Source organism: Cyanistes caeruleus, unplaced genomic scaffold (genome assembly GCF_971803275.1).
Source record: "Cyanistes caeruleus unplaced genomic scaffold, bCyaCae1.hap1.1 HAP1_SCAFFOLD_131, whole genome shotgun sequence".
NCBI classification, from domain to species: Eukaryota; Metazoa; Chordata; class Aves; order Passeriformes; family Paridae; genus Cyanistes; species Cyanistes caeruleus.
The window spans coordinates 332,947-349,711 of NW_028255928.1; the positions used below are offsets into that span (position 1 = coordinate 332,947).

General features: G+C 49.3%; 1 protein-coding gene across 1 annotated transcript in view; it reads left to right on the forward strand.

Moving 5' to 3' along the window:
* Positions 1–11,436: 11,436 nt before the first annotated feature.
* The window catches only part of LOC147646033 (serine/threonine-protein kinase pim-1-like), a 60,633-nt gene continuing 55,304 nt past the window's right edge, over positions 11,437–16,765 (forward strand). The window contains exon 1 of the mRNA XM_086874005.1: positions 11,437–11,460. Coding sequence (XP_086730131.1) covers positions 11,437–11,460 — 24 coding nt within the window. The remainder of the gene's footprint in view (positions 11,461–16,765) is intronic.

Genomic DNA, 16,765 nt, shown 5'->3' on the forward strand with positions numbered 1-16,765 from the left:
AGAAAGAATTTCAAAGTCTAGGCAGCCTGGAGGGGTTTGAGGATCCCTGGTGGCTGTTGGGTGTCATTTCTCCACCTCATGACTCAGCAGGAGTTTCTCCAATAAAGCAATAAATCTTTTGCCTGAAGATCCCACTCTGCCCATGACAGGAAGCCCTGGCAGTGTCTGTGACATCCCGGCTCTTTGGCAGCCTGGGGACTCCTGGGATGTCACCGTGGAGCCCCCGGGAGTGCCTGTGACAGAGCAGTGCCTTTGCAGCCCGGGGTCCCCTGGGATGTCACCAGGGAATTACTGTGACTCTGTGTGACCACACGGCTCTTCAGCATCCCCAGAAACCCCTGGGAGGTCTCTGTGGAGGCCCTGTCTGTGCCTGTGACATTCCGGCTCTTGAACAGCCTGGAGACTCTTGGAATGTCCCCATGGAGCCCTTCTGAGGGCCTGTAACAAATCAGATAAGTAACCATCACCACGACCTGTTGCTATGGTCTGTTTCCATGGCAACCATCACCAACTTCCCCTCTTGCTGCTGTCTGTTTCCATGGCAACCATCACAGGCCCTGTTGCTATGGTCAGTCCCTTGGCAGCTCCATGGAGACCCCATGCCAGGGGTGGTTGCCATGGACACCAGCTCAGGCCTGGAGCCAGAGCCCGTTGCCATGGCAACCATTTGCAGTCCCATCCCCAGGCTCATGGGATCCCAGAGCCACAGAATTGGCTGAGTTGGGAGGGAGCCATGGGGATCCTCCAGTCCAACTGCTGGCCCTGCACAGGACACCCCAACAATCCCAGCCTGGGCCTGGCAGCGCTGGCCAAACGCTGCTGGAGCTCAGCCAGCCCTGGAGCTGGGAGCCTTCCCTGGGGAGCCTGTTCAGTGCCCCAGCAGCCTCGCGGGAAAAACCTTTTCCTCACATCCAGCCTAAACCTGCCCGCCTCAGCTCCAGCCGCTCCCTCCACTCCTGTCCCTGGGCACCAGAGGGAAGAGGTTCCCGCAGCCCCCAGCCAGGGACCCGCTCCCAAGGCTGCTGCCATGGCAACCAGGCCTGGCACCAGCTGGGATGCTCGGTTTCCATGGGCTGGGCTTCAGGAATGGCATTCCCCAATTTCCTGCTCCTGCTGAAACTGCACCGTCGCTCTCTTCCCTCCCGCCTCCCATGGAAAGCACAAAAGGCAAAGATACCAGGCTGGGATAAGAACAATTTATTGAGAACAGCAATGAGATGACAAATTAACACAAACAGAAATAATTCTGGTAACAGAAGGGATAAGACAAATTATTTACAGGGAAAACTAAAATACCACCAAATGACTCTTCCTGGCCATATATTTCCTCCTGCCAAGAAAGGACACTCTTCTCCTCTGGTGAGAGAGAGGGAGTCCTTTTCCTGCCCCTGGCAATGACCTGAGATGGGATTGAATATAATGACAGGGCCATGATGAGACTCTTGCATTCCTTGATCCCACATCATGACATTGCCATGGGCAGGAAAAGGTACAGGTGTCCTCCCAGCATGGATCCCAGGGAACATGGATCACCAGGTCTCTTCCCAATGTGGATCCTCCATGGGCGGATGAAGCTGGAGCAGTGCACAAAGCTCTTCATGTATTTTGAGGCACCTGCAGGGCTTCCCTTACCGGTGCCTCCGCTGGTGTCTGCCAAAGTTAGACCTGTCTGAGAAGCTCTTCCCACACTGGGGACACTTGTAAGGCCTCTCCCCAGTGTGGATGTGTTTGTGGGTATTGAGGTTGGATCTGTGGCTGAAGCTCTTCCCACATTCCCCACACTCATAGGGCCTCTCCCCAGTGTGGATGCGCCGGTGGGTGATGAGGTGGGAGTTGTGCTTGAAGCCCTCTCCACAGTCAGGGCAGCGGAAGGGCCTCTCATCCGTGTGAATTCGCTGGTGCAGGAGGAGATTGGAGCTGCTGTGAAACCTCTTCCCCCACTCAGGACACTCATAGGGCCTCTCCCCAGTGTGGATGCGCTGGTGGATGATGAGTTGGGAGCTGCAGCTGAAGCCCTTCCCACATTCCCCACACTCGTAGGCCCATTCCCCATTGTGGATCATCTGGTGGCAGATCAGTTTGGTGCTCTGGCTGAAGCTCTTCCCACACTCCAAGCACTTGTAGGGCTTCTCCCCATCCTGAAGCTGCTCATGGACCACCAGCTCAGAGCCCTGCCTGGATCTCCGGCCGCCTTCCCGGCACAGGGTGGGTCTCTCCTCCTCAGAGCACCCTGGGATGGGTTTGGATCCCCTTCTCCTGTGGGATCTCCGGAGCTTTTCCTCCCCATTGGATTCCTGCATTGTGGAGCTGCTCAAAATTGCCTCTTCCACGAGGTTCTGCCGTGGGGATTTGTCCTCCCTGGTCTCCATCCTCAGCTCCTTGTCTGGGGGAGGAAGGACAAGGAGAGGATGGGATTTGCCTCCGTGCCAGAGGGAAGGGGAAGGAGATCCCCCCAGTGCGTCCCCGGCAGGACGGCGTCGGCAGCGGGGTTGTCCTGCAGCCGGGGGCCAGGCTGGGCTGGGAGATGGAGCAGGAGAGAGGGGGAAAGGGGCACTGACTTCCTCCTCACCTGCCTGGGTGTCCTGGAGCATCTTCCTCTTCCTTGCAGCCTTCTCATCCATCCAGCCAAAGTTTGGGATTGGAAACTCCTGGTTTGGGAGAAAACAATGAATGAGCACGTTGAATTTGAAGGTCCCTCTGTCCAAGTCCCTCTCTAGAAGTCCCTGGGTATCTGGGGGGTCTTGGTTTGAAAGGAAAGGTGTTTGCTAGGGAGGGCAGAAACCACCATTGAAATTGATAAAAATGTAAGCAACAACCCTCTCCAAATTATTATAATCTTGAAATCAAAGTGCTCTCAGATAAAGATATAGGAATAGAAATAATAGTTCTTTACTAAAGAAAGGAAAATGAAAATGCAGCAGTACAAAAGAAAAAAACCAAAAAAACAGCTCTCTGAGAGAGTCAGAATACAACCTGACACCCTGTTGGTCATGGTATTGAAAGCAGTCTGATTAAATGGTGGCTGCAGTCCTCCTGGAGTGACAGATGTGGTTCTGTTGAAGCAATGATCCTGTAGAATATTTTAGCTTACCTCTGAATTTCCGGTGTTGTTGATGGGTCTGGTCTCTCCTCTGGGAATCCAGTGGACAAAGACTGCCTGTGGTGCTTTGATGCTCTGATTATATTCATGCAGGAATGCTTGGCTCCTCCCCCTGGGTGGAGCATCTCACAATGGGATGATGTCATTTTATCAGTCCTGCACTGAGACTCAATGGCCCATTAACAGAAGATATCCCCCTGGAGGAAGGATGGGTGGTGGAAGTGATAAAGAACACTGCCCCACCTGGTTTTAACGGCTGGCCCATTAACAGAAGACATCCCCCCAGTTATGAGGGCTGGGTGATGAAGGAAATAAAGAAAACTGCTTTACCAGGTTTTAACAGATGGTGATAGAATACATACTTTTGGTTACATCTTGCATTGCAACCGAAGATATGGGGTCCTTAAAAACCTCCCAAACACCAAGGTTCAGCCCTGAAAATGTCTCCCAGGAGTTCCCCATCTCTGGTCTCTCCCCTTTGGTGTTCCTGGGTTCCTCCCCATTCCAGCTTCTGGGGTTCGTACTGTGGGTCCCCTGTCTACTCGGTCCCTGATCTCTTCAGGCTGCTGGGAGTGCCAGGAATCTGAAAAGTTTCCCCCCTTTCCATCTCCCCACTTAGGAATGCTGAAAGTTTTGATGATCCTGGGGTCCCTGCTCCCCTTAGTCTCTTCTTGGGGGTGCAGGTGGTCCATGGAGACCCCCCTCCCTCTCTCCAGGTTGTTGAGGGTCCCGTGAATTGCGGTGCTCCCCTTCTCTGGGCTCCCCACTTTGGGATCCTGGGGGACACAGGGCTCTGCTCCTCCAGGCTGCCTCTGCCAGCAGCTGCCACTGGGAACCCCAAATGTCCCCCCAAGGGCCATTTTCTGCTCAGCTTTGGAGTTCTTCATTCTCCAATCATCACCCCCAAAAACCCAACCCAGGAACCCCCCAGGATATTTGGCCGAGCTCCCCAACCCTGGTCACCTGTGGGAGGGGGGATGATGATCCCACAGTTGGGGGACAGTGAATTCAGGGAGTGCTGGACTGGGATATACTGGGAGTGACTGAGATCCTACTGGAATAACGAGCACCTGACTGGGATTACTGGGAGTATCTGGAAATGCCTATGGACATGCTGAGGGCAACTGGAATATACTGGGAGAGTCTGTAACCATACTGGGGATGAATGGTAACACACTGGGAACAAATAGAAACCATGCTGGGGACAACTGGGACCTCATGCTGGGGACAACTGGGACCCCATGCTGGGAAAAACTGGGAGGAACTGGGAGTGACTGGGTCTTCACTGGAGGCAGCTGGGAATGACTGGGACCTTGCTGGGAGGGGCTGGGATCATCTGGAGAGGGACTGGGACTCTACTGGGGGCAACTGCGTGCAATTTGGATCACACTGGGAGGAACAGGGAGCAACTGGAGACATGCTGAGGGCAACTGGCATCCTACTGGGATCACAGTGCTAGCAGCTGGGCCATCCTGGGCAAGACTGGGAGCATACTGGCAGCAACTGGCACTGCACTCAGGGTGACTGGTAGTGGCTGGGAGCGATTTGGATCAGGCTGGAAGCACCTGAGGAGTGACTAGGAACAACTGGGATAGACTGGGAGTGACTGAATCCACAGTGGAGGTAAATGGGAGCAACTGGAACCACCCTGGATAATCCTGGGAGCAGCTGTGCCCATGCTGGGGTCATACTGGGATCCTACTGGAACTAGCTGGGATCATAATGGGAGTGATTGGAAAGGTGCTGGCTGTGACTGGAACCATGCTGGAGGTGACTGGGAGCAACTGGGCCCATCCTGGGAGTGACAGGGAGTCACTCTGGCCATGACTGGAATCATACTGGGAGGATCTGGGTGTGACTGGAACCATACTGGGGGTGACTGGGTGCAACAGCTCATACTGGGGGTGACTGAGATTGTAGTGGGAGTGACTGGGATCATCCTGGAAGTGTCTTTCTGTAGATTTTCTGTCTTTCTGTTCTCTATTTCTTCTCCTTCTACTCCTATGTACCTGGAACATTTCTGGATACATCACATCTTAAGGGTTAACACTTTTTAGGTTAAATGAGCTATGTTTGCAAAGTTAATGCTATGGTAAGAGTTTTATGTTCAGTTGGATGTTGTATTAAACCCTTTGCCAAAATTCCTTGATTGTCTGTATTTTACCAGTAAAATTTTGTGTCATTTTGACTTCTTAGCTCAGTTGGTCAGAGCATGGTGCCAGCATCACCTTTGCTGTGGGTTGTGGGTTCAATCTCTATGTGGGCCATTCATTTAAGAGCTGGACTTGATCCTTGTGGGTCCCTTCCTACCAAGAATATTCTTTACATCTGTCCATGTTGAGATGATCTGGTTGTTGTTTCTCCTGTGCACCAAACTCAAGTACAGGAACCTTTGGTTACCACCAGCATTGAAGTGTTCTTGGGTGTTACAGCCCTGCAGGCTCACAGTGGCCTCTTGTTTCCATAAGGCCCCAGAGTGTCCCACTGGTCCCTTGGTTCCATGGGCCCAAGAGTGCCACAATGATCCCCTTGGTTCCACAACTTCCCATGGTGTCACACTGACCAATGTTTCCGTAAGGATCTGGAGTGTCACACAGGTTTATGGCATTTGTCCTTGCTGCCCCTCACATCTCACTGCCCCACAAAGAGCCCCGAGCCACCCGTGAGGGACAGGCCCTGCTGGGCCAGGCCTGGGCTCAGGGCTTGGCCTTTCTGCTTCCTCCAACCCAGCCAGGGCTTGCTCAGCATTGCAGTTCCCTGCTCAGAGCCTTTGGCTCCCAGCAATCCTGGCCTCCAGGATCTGCTCTCACCAGTCCCTGGGGAGCCTTTGGCAGTCCCTGCCCTCAGTGGGGCTGATTGATGCTCCAAGGGACTTGAAGTTTTGCTTCTGACGCCTTGAGCAGCTTCATCAGTTTGAAGGAGGGACATAGGAGGATCAGGAAAAGGAGAAGGAACCACGAGGTCAAGCACTCCCTGAATTCACAGCCCCCCCACCTATGGGATCATCACCCCCCATCCCACAGGTGACCGGGGAGGGGGAACTTGGCCCAGATATCGTGGGGGGTCCTTCTTGGGTTCTGCTTTTTGGGGGGGGATGTTTGGAGAATGAAGAACTTCAAAGCTTAATGGAAAATGCCCCTTGGGGGGATACTGGGGTGTCTCAGCATCCCTATGTGAGGAGATGGAACCAGGGGGAACTTTTCATATTCCTGGCACTCCCAGCAGCCTGAAGAGATCAGGGACCGAGTAGACAGGGGATCCACAGTACAAGCATGAACCCCAGCAGCTGGGACAGGGAAGAACCCCTGAGCACCAAAGGAGGGAGACCAGACATGGGGAAATCCTGGGAGGCATTTTCAGGGCTAAGTCCTGGTGTTTGGGAGGTTTTTATGGACCCCGTGTCTTGGGTTGCAATGCAAGATGTAACCAAAAGTATGTATTCTATCACCATCTGTTAAAACCTGGTAGAGCAGTTTTCTTTATCTCTTTCATGACCCATCCCTCATAACAGGTGGATATCTTCTGTTAATGGGCCAGCTGTTAAAACCAGGTGGGGCAGTGTTCTTTATCTCTTCCACCACCCATCCTTCCTCCAGGGGGATATCTTCTGTTAATGGGCCATTGAGTCTCACTGCAGGACTGATAAAATGACATCATCCCATTGTGAGATGCTCCAGCCAGGGGGAGGAGCCAAGCATTCCTGCATGGATATAATCTGAGAATCAGAACACCACAGGCAGTCTTTGTCCACTGGATTCCCAGAGGAGAGACCAGACCCATCTACAGCACAGGAACTTCAGAGGTAATGTACACAATTCTATGGGATCATTGCTTCATTGCTTATCTGAGATCACTTTGATATCAAGATCATAATAATTTGGAGAGGGCTGTTGATTACATTTTTATCAATTTCAATGGGGGTTTCTGCTTTCCTTAGCAAACACCTTTCCTTTCAAACCAAGACCCCCCAGATGCCCTGGTGACTTCTAGAGAGGGACTTGGACAGAGGGACCTTCAAACTCAGGATGCTCATTCCTTGTTCTCTCCCGAACCAGGATTTCCCCATCCCAAACTTTGGCTGGATGGATGAGAAGGCTGCAAGGAAGAGGAAGATGCCCCAGGAATCCCAGGCAGGTGAGGAGGAAGTCACTGCCCCTTTCCCCCTCTCTCCTGCGTCTGCTGGGGACGCATTGGAGGGAACTCCTTCCCCTTCCCTCTGGCATGGAGGCAAATCCCATCCTCTCCTTGTCCTTCCTCCCCCAGACAAGAAGCTAAGAATGGAGACCAGGGAGGACAAATACCCACGGCAGAACCTCATGGAAGAGGCCATTTTGAGCAGCTCCACAGTGCAGGAATCCAATGGGGAGGAAAATCCCCAGAGATCCCGCAGGAGGAGGGGCTCCAAACCCATCCCAGGGTGCTCTGAGGAGGAAAGACCCACCCTGTGCCGGGAAGGCGGCCGGAGATCCAGCCAGGGCTCTGAGCTGGTGGTCCATGAGCAGCTTCAGGATGGGGAGAAGCGCTACAAGTGCTTGGAGTGTGGGAAGAGCTTCAGCCAGAGCAACAAACTGATCCGCCACCAGATGATCCACACTGGGGAATGGGCCTACAAGTGTGGGGAATGTGGGAAGGGCTTCAGCTGCAGCTCCCAACTCATCATCCACCAGCGCATCCACACTGGGGAGAGGCCCTATGAGTGTCCCGAGTGTGGGAAGAGGTTTCAGAGCAGCTCCACTCTCCTCAGGCACCAGCGGATTCACACGGATGAGAGGCCTTTCCGCTGCCCTGACTGCGGGGAGGGGTTCAAGCGAAACTCCGCCCTCATCAGGCACCGGCGCATCCACACTGGGGAGAGGCCCTACGAGTGTGGGGAATGTGGGAAGAGCTTCAGAAACAGGTCCGACCTCAATACACACAAACGTATCCACACTGGGGAGAGACCCTACGGGTGTCCCCAGTGTGGGAAGAGCTTCACCCAGAGCTCTCACTTGACCAGACACCAACGGAGGCATCAGTAAGGGAAGCCCTGTCATTGCCCCAAGTGCAGGAAGAGCTTTCTCCACAGCTCCAGCTTCATCCCCCCTTGGAGAATCCACATTGGGAATAGACCTGGTGATCCGTGTTCCCTGGGATCCATGCTGGGAACACACCTGTCCCTCTTCCTGCCCATGGCAATGACATGATGAGAGATCAAAGAACATGAGAGTCTGGCTATGGCCCTGTCATTATATTCAATCCCATCTCAGGTCATTGCCAGGGGCGGGAAAAGGACTCCCTCTCCCTCACCAGAGGAGAAGAGTGTCCTTTCTTGGCAGGAGGAAATATGTGGCCAGGAAGAGCCAGTCAGTCGCATTTTAGTTTTCCCTATGAATAGTTTGTCTTATCCCTTCTGTTTTCCACATTGTTTCTGTTCCCGTTTGTTCCTTATCTTGTTGCTGTTCCAAATAAATTGTTCTTATCCCTGCCTGGGATCTTTGTCTTTTGTGCTTTCCATGGGAGGTGGGAGGGAAGAGAGCGGCAGCACAATTTTAGCTGAAGCAGGAAATTGGGGAATGCCATTCCTGAAGCCCAGCCCATGGAAACCGAGCATCCCAGCTGGTGCCAGGCCTGGTTGCCATGGCAGCAGCCTTGGGAGCGGGTCCCTGGCTGGGGGCTGCGGGAACCTCTTCCCTCTGGTGCCCAGACACAGGAGTGGAGGGAGCGGCTGGAGCTGAGGCAGGCAGGTTTAGGCTGGATGTGAGGAAAAGGTTTTTCCCGCGAGGCTGCTGGGGCACTGAACAGGCTCCCCAGGGAAGGCTCCCAGCTCCAGGGCTGGCTGAGCTCCAGCAGCGTTTGGCCAGCGCTGCCAGGCCCAGGCTGGGATTGTTGGGGTGTCCTGTGCAGGGCCAGCAGTTGGACTGGAGGATCCCGATGGCTCCCTCCCAACTCAGCCAATTCTGTGGCTCTGGGATCCCATGAGCCTGGGGATGGGACTGCAAATGGTTGCCATGGCAATGGGCTCTGGCTCCAGGCCTGAGCTGGTGTCCATGGCAACCACCCCTGGCATGGGGTCTCCATGGAGCTGCCAAGGGACTGACCATAGCAACAGGGGCTGTGATGGTTGTCATGTAAATAGCATAGCAACAGGGGACTGGTTATGGTTACCATGGAAACAGACCATAACAATGGCGCAGATGTTGCCATGGGAACAGACCACAGCAGGGAGACAGCTCTGGCCAGGAGCAGCTCCTGAGCACAGCCCAGCAGGGCTGGGGCCCTGCCAGGGCAGCTCAGGGACACAGAGAGCAGGCCCAGACAGAGCTGCCAGGGGCTCAGCACTGGCAGGGGCTGTGGGATGTGCCAGAGGGGGCTGTGTCCCAGCATCACCTCTGTGGCTGTGTCCTGGAGCCCCAGAGCAGCTGTGATGTCAGAAAGGGGCTGTGTGACAGCTCTGAGTGGGCTGTGTGAGGTCACAGATGGGGCTGTGACATGACAGAGTTTGTTGTGTGAGGTCACTGAGCAGCTATGGCATCATAGAGGGGACTGTGTGACATCACATAGATGGCTGTGACATCATGACATGGCTTTATGACATCATAGACCTGGTTGTGAGGTCAAAGTATGTGCTGTGACATTACAGGGTATCTGTATGACGTCACAGAGATGGTTGTGTGACATCACTGATGGGTTATGACATCACAGAGCTGGCTGTGACATCATAAAGGATGGTGTGAGGCCATTGAGCAGACACTGCCATCATCGAGGGTGGCTCTGTGACATCACAGACCAGTATGTGACATCACAGAAAAGACTGTGACATCACAGTTTGAATTTTTGACATCACAGTCTTCTGTGACATCACAGTACAGCTGTATGACAACACATGACAACATCCCAGAGTTGGCTCACTTAACAGAGCTCAAACCTAACAGGACTTCAGTTATACCTTAACCTTAACTGAAACCTCAAATGTCACAATTTAGTAAAACATTTTGCTAATTAAAATACAGCATTTACTGTGTTTAACCTAACTCACAACCTATGACTTATCAAATTAGCAGAGGAATAATACTAAACAGTATTTAAATTAGCTCATAATTTATATTAATCCTAACAATGGAGCAAAAGAAGAACACTAGGCATTATTTAACTTAGCTTATGCCTCATGACTTACCCTCACTCACAGGCCTGACTGACTCAGATCTCCAAGGCACTCCAGCCCCTCCCAGAGCAGCATTTCTGCCCCATTTGCCAGGGCACAGCACTGGTGTGTGCACACAGACACAAAGAGGCAGTGCAAGGCAGCTGTGAGAAATTCCCCTGCAGGGCAGGGAAATGCTCCCTGCCGATGCTTTGGCATCTCCCCAGCGGGCCAAGGGCTGAGCCTGGAGGAGTGGGGGGATCGGCCCAGGCTCCGTCCTTGTTCGGGGATGCCCCGAGTGCAGCAAACGGGAGAGTTCCTGGCTCACAGAGGCCCCACTCCGAGGGAGGTGGCTGGCCCAGGAGAGCTGCAAGGGGCTCCTTTTGGAGCGCTGTTTGTAGGGCCCCAAGAGAGGGGCTTCAGGCACAGCAATGTTTCATCCTGGCCACACCTGGCATCAACAGCTTTCTTTGCAAGGCTGAGAACAGGGATGTTGTGCCACGCAGGGAACAGGAACAGTTCCCAGGGCTGCTCCTGAAGCAAGCAGGAGCTGCTTGGGCAGCAGCAGTGCCTGGGAGCAGACAGTGTTTCTGATGAGCTGCAGAGGAGCTGAGCCCAGGGGCTGTTGGCCAAGGCCCAGGCCCAAGGAGCATTTCTCAGCTGGCAGGGCGGCCTGAGAAGGGGAGGGGGGAATGCACCAGCACAGGGCCCCATGGAACCAAGGGACCATTGTGACACTGTGGGGCACCATGAAATAAACAAAGGATTGTGACACTGAGGGGCCTCATGGAACCAGTGAGACCATTGTGGTCCCCACAGAACCAAGAGGACCATTGGGATCCTGTGGGGCCTCGTGAAACCAAGAGACCTTTGTGACACTGCAGGGCTTCATGGAACCAAAGGTCCAGGGTGACACTGTGGAGCCACAGGAGACCTTTGTGACACTGCGAACCGCCAAGGTCCATTGTGACATTTCAGGCCTCATGGAACAGAGGAGTCATTGAGGGGCCTGTGGGACCACAGAGACCATTGTGACACTGCAAGGCCTCATGGAATCGCTGGGACCATTGTGACACTGCAGGGCCTGATGGATCCTGAGGCCATTGTGACACTGTGGAACTCAATGGAATCGAGGGTCCACTGTGACACTGCAGGTCTTCTTATAATCAGTGCTCCACTCTGACACTGCAGGATCCCATGGAATCACAGCACCATTATGACACTGAAGGGCCCCATGGAAGTAAGGGTCCATTGTGACTCTATGGGGCCCCATTAAAATCAAGGGAACACAGAACAGGTCTGGCTGATTTGGCCTCCCAGGGGGCACCTGACTGGTCCAACTGACCTTGACATGTTGAGGGTCTCTTCTCATCTACTATTAAAACACTAAATTGTTGTTTAAAACAACAATAAACTGTGAATTCCTTCCTATGGGAAAAAACTGTCCTGCTTCTCCAGGCATCCATGGCCAAAATTTGGATTCCACCTCCAGTGTTCCCTTCATCCAAAGCCTGCTCCCAGACAAAATCTGCCATTACAGACAAGTTGGGCTGGCCTTGGCCTCCTGATGTTCAGCCCTCACCTGCTTTCCAAACCCTGGATCTCTGTGCTTTCCTTCCTATGGAAAAGAATTGTCCATCTCAGCCAGGTGCCCATGACCAAAATTGGAATTCCACCTCCAGCTTTGCCTGTTGTGAGAGACTGGAGTAAATTGTTGGCTCGAAACATTTTGTGTTTCAAAGGGGAGGAAGGGTCAGGTCCAGCCTTGTCCTGCCCTGTAACCCCAGCACTGCACTGCCCTGGAACCCCAATCCCCCCAGAGCCTCTATCCCAGCCCTGCAGTGTCTGCCAGTCTCTGGCACACCAAAGGCAATGCTCCACAGCCACCTCTGGAGCCCCCAGACCAGCTCCTGAGTGACCAAATGATGGGAAATCCCACCTGGGGAATGGGCCCAGGAAGACCAAGGGGTGTTTAAGGCTGAGCACAAGGCAAGCACACATCTTGAGCCTACCTCCTCTTGGGATTTCTATCTGAACATTGCTGGAATCCAGGAGTTGTGTTGGGGGTTAGGTGTCCTTTTTTTGTTCTGGCTTGCCTGTGGAATTTTTACCCATTAGCTGTGGGGACAACCTAACTGTGGGTACTTGGTGGGTGCTCGACAAAGGACAAAGTGTGGCTGGGCCCAGGCGGGGAAGGGGGCAGGAAAGGAGGCTGGGGACAGTTTTTAGCTGGCTTTCTTCGGCTTTGGGGAAAGACAAATTTTTTCCTGGGTCGTGGAGCTGCTACAGTAGAGAGAAGGGAATTTCGCCATCCCCCAGACGGAGCTGCTGCTGCTTCTCCTTCTCCCCTCTTTGTTGGTGGCCTCACACCCCCTGTCCTGCCGGGACGTGTGGCAGTGCCAGGCACCGCCGCGGAGCTGCTGATCCACCTCAGCCACCGGCCCAGGATCTCAGCTCATCCCTGCTGTTCCAGCTGAGTGTTCCTCAGAGCCCTGCAGGAGCACCGGGACTGCCCGCCCGAGGGGTTTGTGAAACAAAGCCTCTCCTCCATCCCATCTCAGCCGAGAAAGCTGTCACGGGGTCCCTGGTTCTGTTTTCTTGCTAATGCTGTATTTATTGTTTGTTTGTTTGCCTGGTTATACTAGTAAAGAACTGTTATTCCCATCCCCAGATCTCTGCCTAAAGGCACCTTGATTTAAAAACTATATTAATTTGGAGGGAGGGGGTCTGCATTCTTTCATTCCAAGGGAGGCTCCGGCTCTCCCTAGCAGACACCTGTCTTCTAGAACCAAGACAAAATCTCCTAAATATCCTACAAATTTAAAAAAAAATCCCACATAATTGCAGAAAAATCACACACAATTCCCTAAATCTTCTCAAAACCCTATCAAACTGCAGAAAAATCCCACCAAATCTCCACAAATTTCCACAAAATCTAAGAAAAATCCCACAAAATTCTTAAATTCTCAAAATACCAGAAAATAATGGAAAAATCCAAAAAAATTATATCAACTTTTGCAAAATCCCATAAAAATAAAAAAAAATCTCTGAATCTTCCCAAAACACTACCAAATTCCACAAATATCTCACAAAATCTCCTGAATATCCCACAAAATTCAAGAAAAATCCCACCAAATTGCAGAAAAATCCCATACTATTCCCTAAATGTTCTCAAAACCCTATCAAATTTCAGAAACATCCCAGAAAATCTCCACAAAATATCACAAAATCTAAGAAAAATCCCTCACAATTCTTCAAGTCTCCTCAAAATCTCAAAAAACCCCAGAAAATTCCACAACCGTACAAAAAAATCCCACCAAATTCCAGAAACATCCCACCAAATCTCCACAAAATTCCACAAAATCTAAGAAAAATCCCTCAAAATTCATAAAGTCACCTCAAAATCTCTCAAGATTCCAGAAAAATATCTCATAAAATTCCATAAATCTTCCCAAAACTCTAACAAATTCCAGAAACGTCCAACCAAATCTAAACAAAATTCCAAAGAAGCTAAGAAAAATCCCTCATAATTTTTCATGTCTCCTCAATATCCAACAAAATTCCAGAAAAATCCCACAAAATGGCAGAAAGCTTCTCAAAAGTCCAACTAATTGCAGAAACATCCCAGAAAATCCCCCACAAATTTCCACAAAACCTAAGAAAATACCTCAAAATCCTTCATGTCCCCTCAAAATCCTTCATGTCCCCTCAAAATCCCTGAAAATTGTAAAAAACTCCCACAAAATCTCCTCAATATTCTACCAAATTCAAGAAAAATCCCACCAAATTCAGAAAAATCCCATACAATTCCCTAAAGGTTCTCAAAACCCCACCCAATTCCAGTAATATCCCACAAAATCCCCACACATTTACACAAAATCAACAAAAATACCTCAAAATCCTTCATGACTCCTCAAAATCCCACAAAATTCCACAAAACTTCCACAAAATCTCTTCAATGTTCAACAAAATTGAAGAAAAATCCCACCAAATTCAGAAAAATCCCACACAAATCATTAAATGTTCTCAAAACCCCAGCAAATTCCAGAAACGTCCTACAAAATCCCAACAAATTTCCACAAAATCTAAGAAAATACCTCAAAATCCTTCATGTCTCCTCAAAATCCCTCAAAATTCTACAAAAATCCCTCCAAATCTCCTCAATATCCAGCAACATGCAAGAAAAATCCCACCACATTCCAGAAAAATCCCACACAAATCATTAAATGTTCTCAAAACCCCAGCAAATTCCAAAAACATCCCACCAAATCTCCACAAAATACCAAAAAATTCCACAACAGTACAAAAAAAAATCCCACAAAATACCAGAAAAATCCCACCAAATCTAAATTAATTTCCACAAAATCTAAGAAAAATCCCTCACAATTCTTCAGGTCTCCTCAATATCCCACCAAATTGCAGAAAAATACCACAAAATTGCAGAAAGCTTCTCAAAAGCCCAACTAATTGCAGAAACATCCCAACAAAACCCCCACAAATTTCCACAAAACCTAAGAAAATACCTCAAAATCCTTCATGTCTCCTCAAAACCCCTGAAAATTCTAAAAAACTCCCACAAAATCTCCTCAATATCCTACCAAATTCAAGAAAAATCCCACCAAATTGCAGAAAAATCCCATTCAATTCCCTAAAGGTTCTCAAAACCCCACCCAATTCCAGTAATATCCCACAAAATCCCCACTAATTTCCAAAAAATCAACAAAAATACCTCAAAATCCTTCATGTCTCCTCAAAATCCCTCAAAATTTCACAAAACTTTCACAAAATCCCTTCAATATTCAACAAAATTCAAGAAAAATCCCACCAAATTTCAGAAAAATCTCATACAATTCATTAAATGTTCGAAAAACCCCAGAAAATTCCAGAAACATCTCACCAAATCTCCACACATTTCCACAAAATCCAAGAAAAATCCCACAAAATTGTAGAAAAATCCCACACAAATCATTAATTGTTCTCAAAACCCCAGCAAATTCCAGAAACATCCTACAAAATCCCCACTAATTTCCACAAAATCTAAGAAAATACCTCAAAATCCTTCATGTCTCCTCAAAATCCCTCAAAATCCCACAAAACTCCCACAAAATCTCCTGAATGCCCCACAAAATTCAAGAAAAATCCCACAAAATTCCAGAACAATCCCACAAAATTGCAGAAATCTTCTCAAAACCCCACCAAATTCCAGAAACATCCCACCAAATCGCCACAAAGTTCCACAAAATCTAAGAAATTCCCTCACAATTCTTCATGTCTCCTCAAAATCCCACAAAATTCCAGAAAAAACTCCAACAAAACTGCAGAAAGCTTCTCAAAACCACACCAGATTCCAGTAACATCCCACAAAATCCCCACAAATTTCCACAAAACCTAAAAAAATACCTCAAAATCCTTCATGTCTCCTCAAAATCCCTCAAAATTCCACAAACTTCCACAAAATCTCTTCAATATTAAACAAAATCCAAGAAAAATCCCACGAAATTGTAGAAAAAACCCACACAAATCATTAATTGTTCTCAAAACCCTACCATATTCCAGAAACATCCCACCAAAATCCCCACAAATTTCCACAAAATATAAGAAAATACCTCAAAACTCTTTATGTCTCCTCAAAATCCCTCAAAATCTCACAAAACTCCCACAAAATCTCCTGAATACCCCACAAAATTCAAGAAAAATCCCACAAAATTCCAGAACAATCCCACAAAATTGCAGAAAGCTTCTCAAAAGCCCAACTAATTGCAGAAACATCCCACCAAATCGCCACAAAGTTCCACAAAATCTAAGAAACATCCTCACAATTCTTCATGTCTCCTCAAAATCCCACAAAATTCCAGAAAAAACTCCAACAAAACTCCAGAAAGCTTCTCAAAACCACACCAGATTCCAGTAACATCCCACAAAATCCCCACTAATTTCCACAAAACCTAAGAAAATACCTCAAAATCCTTCATGTCTCCTCAAAATCCCTCAAAATTCCACAAAACTTCCACAAAATCACTTCAATATTCAACAAAATTCCACCAAAGAGATCACCAAGAAAAATCCCACCAAATGGCAAAAAAATCCCACACAAATCATTAAATGTTCTCAAAACCCCAGAAAATTCCAGAAACATCCCACCAAATATCCACCAAATTCACACAAAATCTAAGAAAAATCCCTCACAATTCTTCAGGTCTCCTCAAAATCCCACCAAATTGCAGAAAAATCCCACAAAATTGCAGAAAGCTTCTCAAAAGCCCAACTAATTGCAGAAACATCCCACAAAACCCCCACAAATTTCCACAAAACCAAAGAAAATACCTCAAAATCCTTCATGTCTCCTCAAAATCCCTCAAAATTCTAAAAAACTCCCACAAAATCTCCTCAATATCCAGCAACATGCAAGAAAAATCTCACCAAACTCAGAAAAATCCCATTCAATTCCCTAAAGGTTCTCAAAACCCCACCCAGTTCCAGTAATATCCCACAAAATCCCCACTAATTTCCACAAAATCAACAAAAATACCTCAAAATTCTTCATG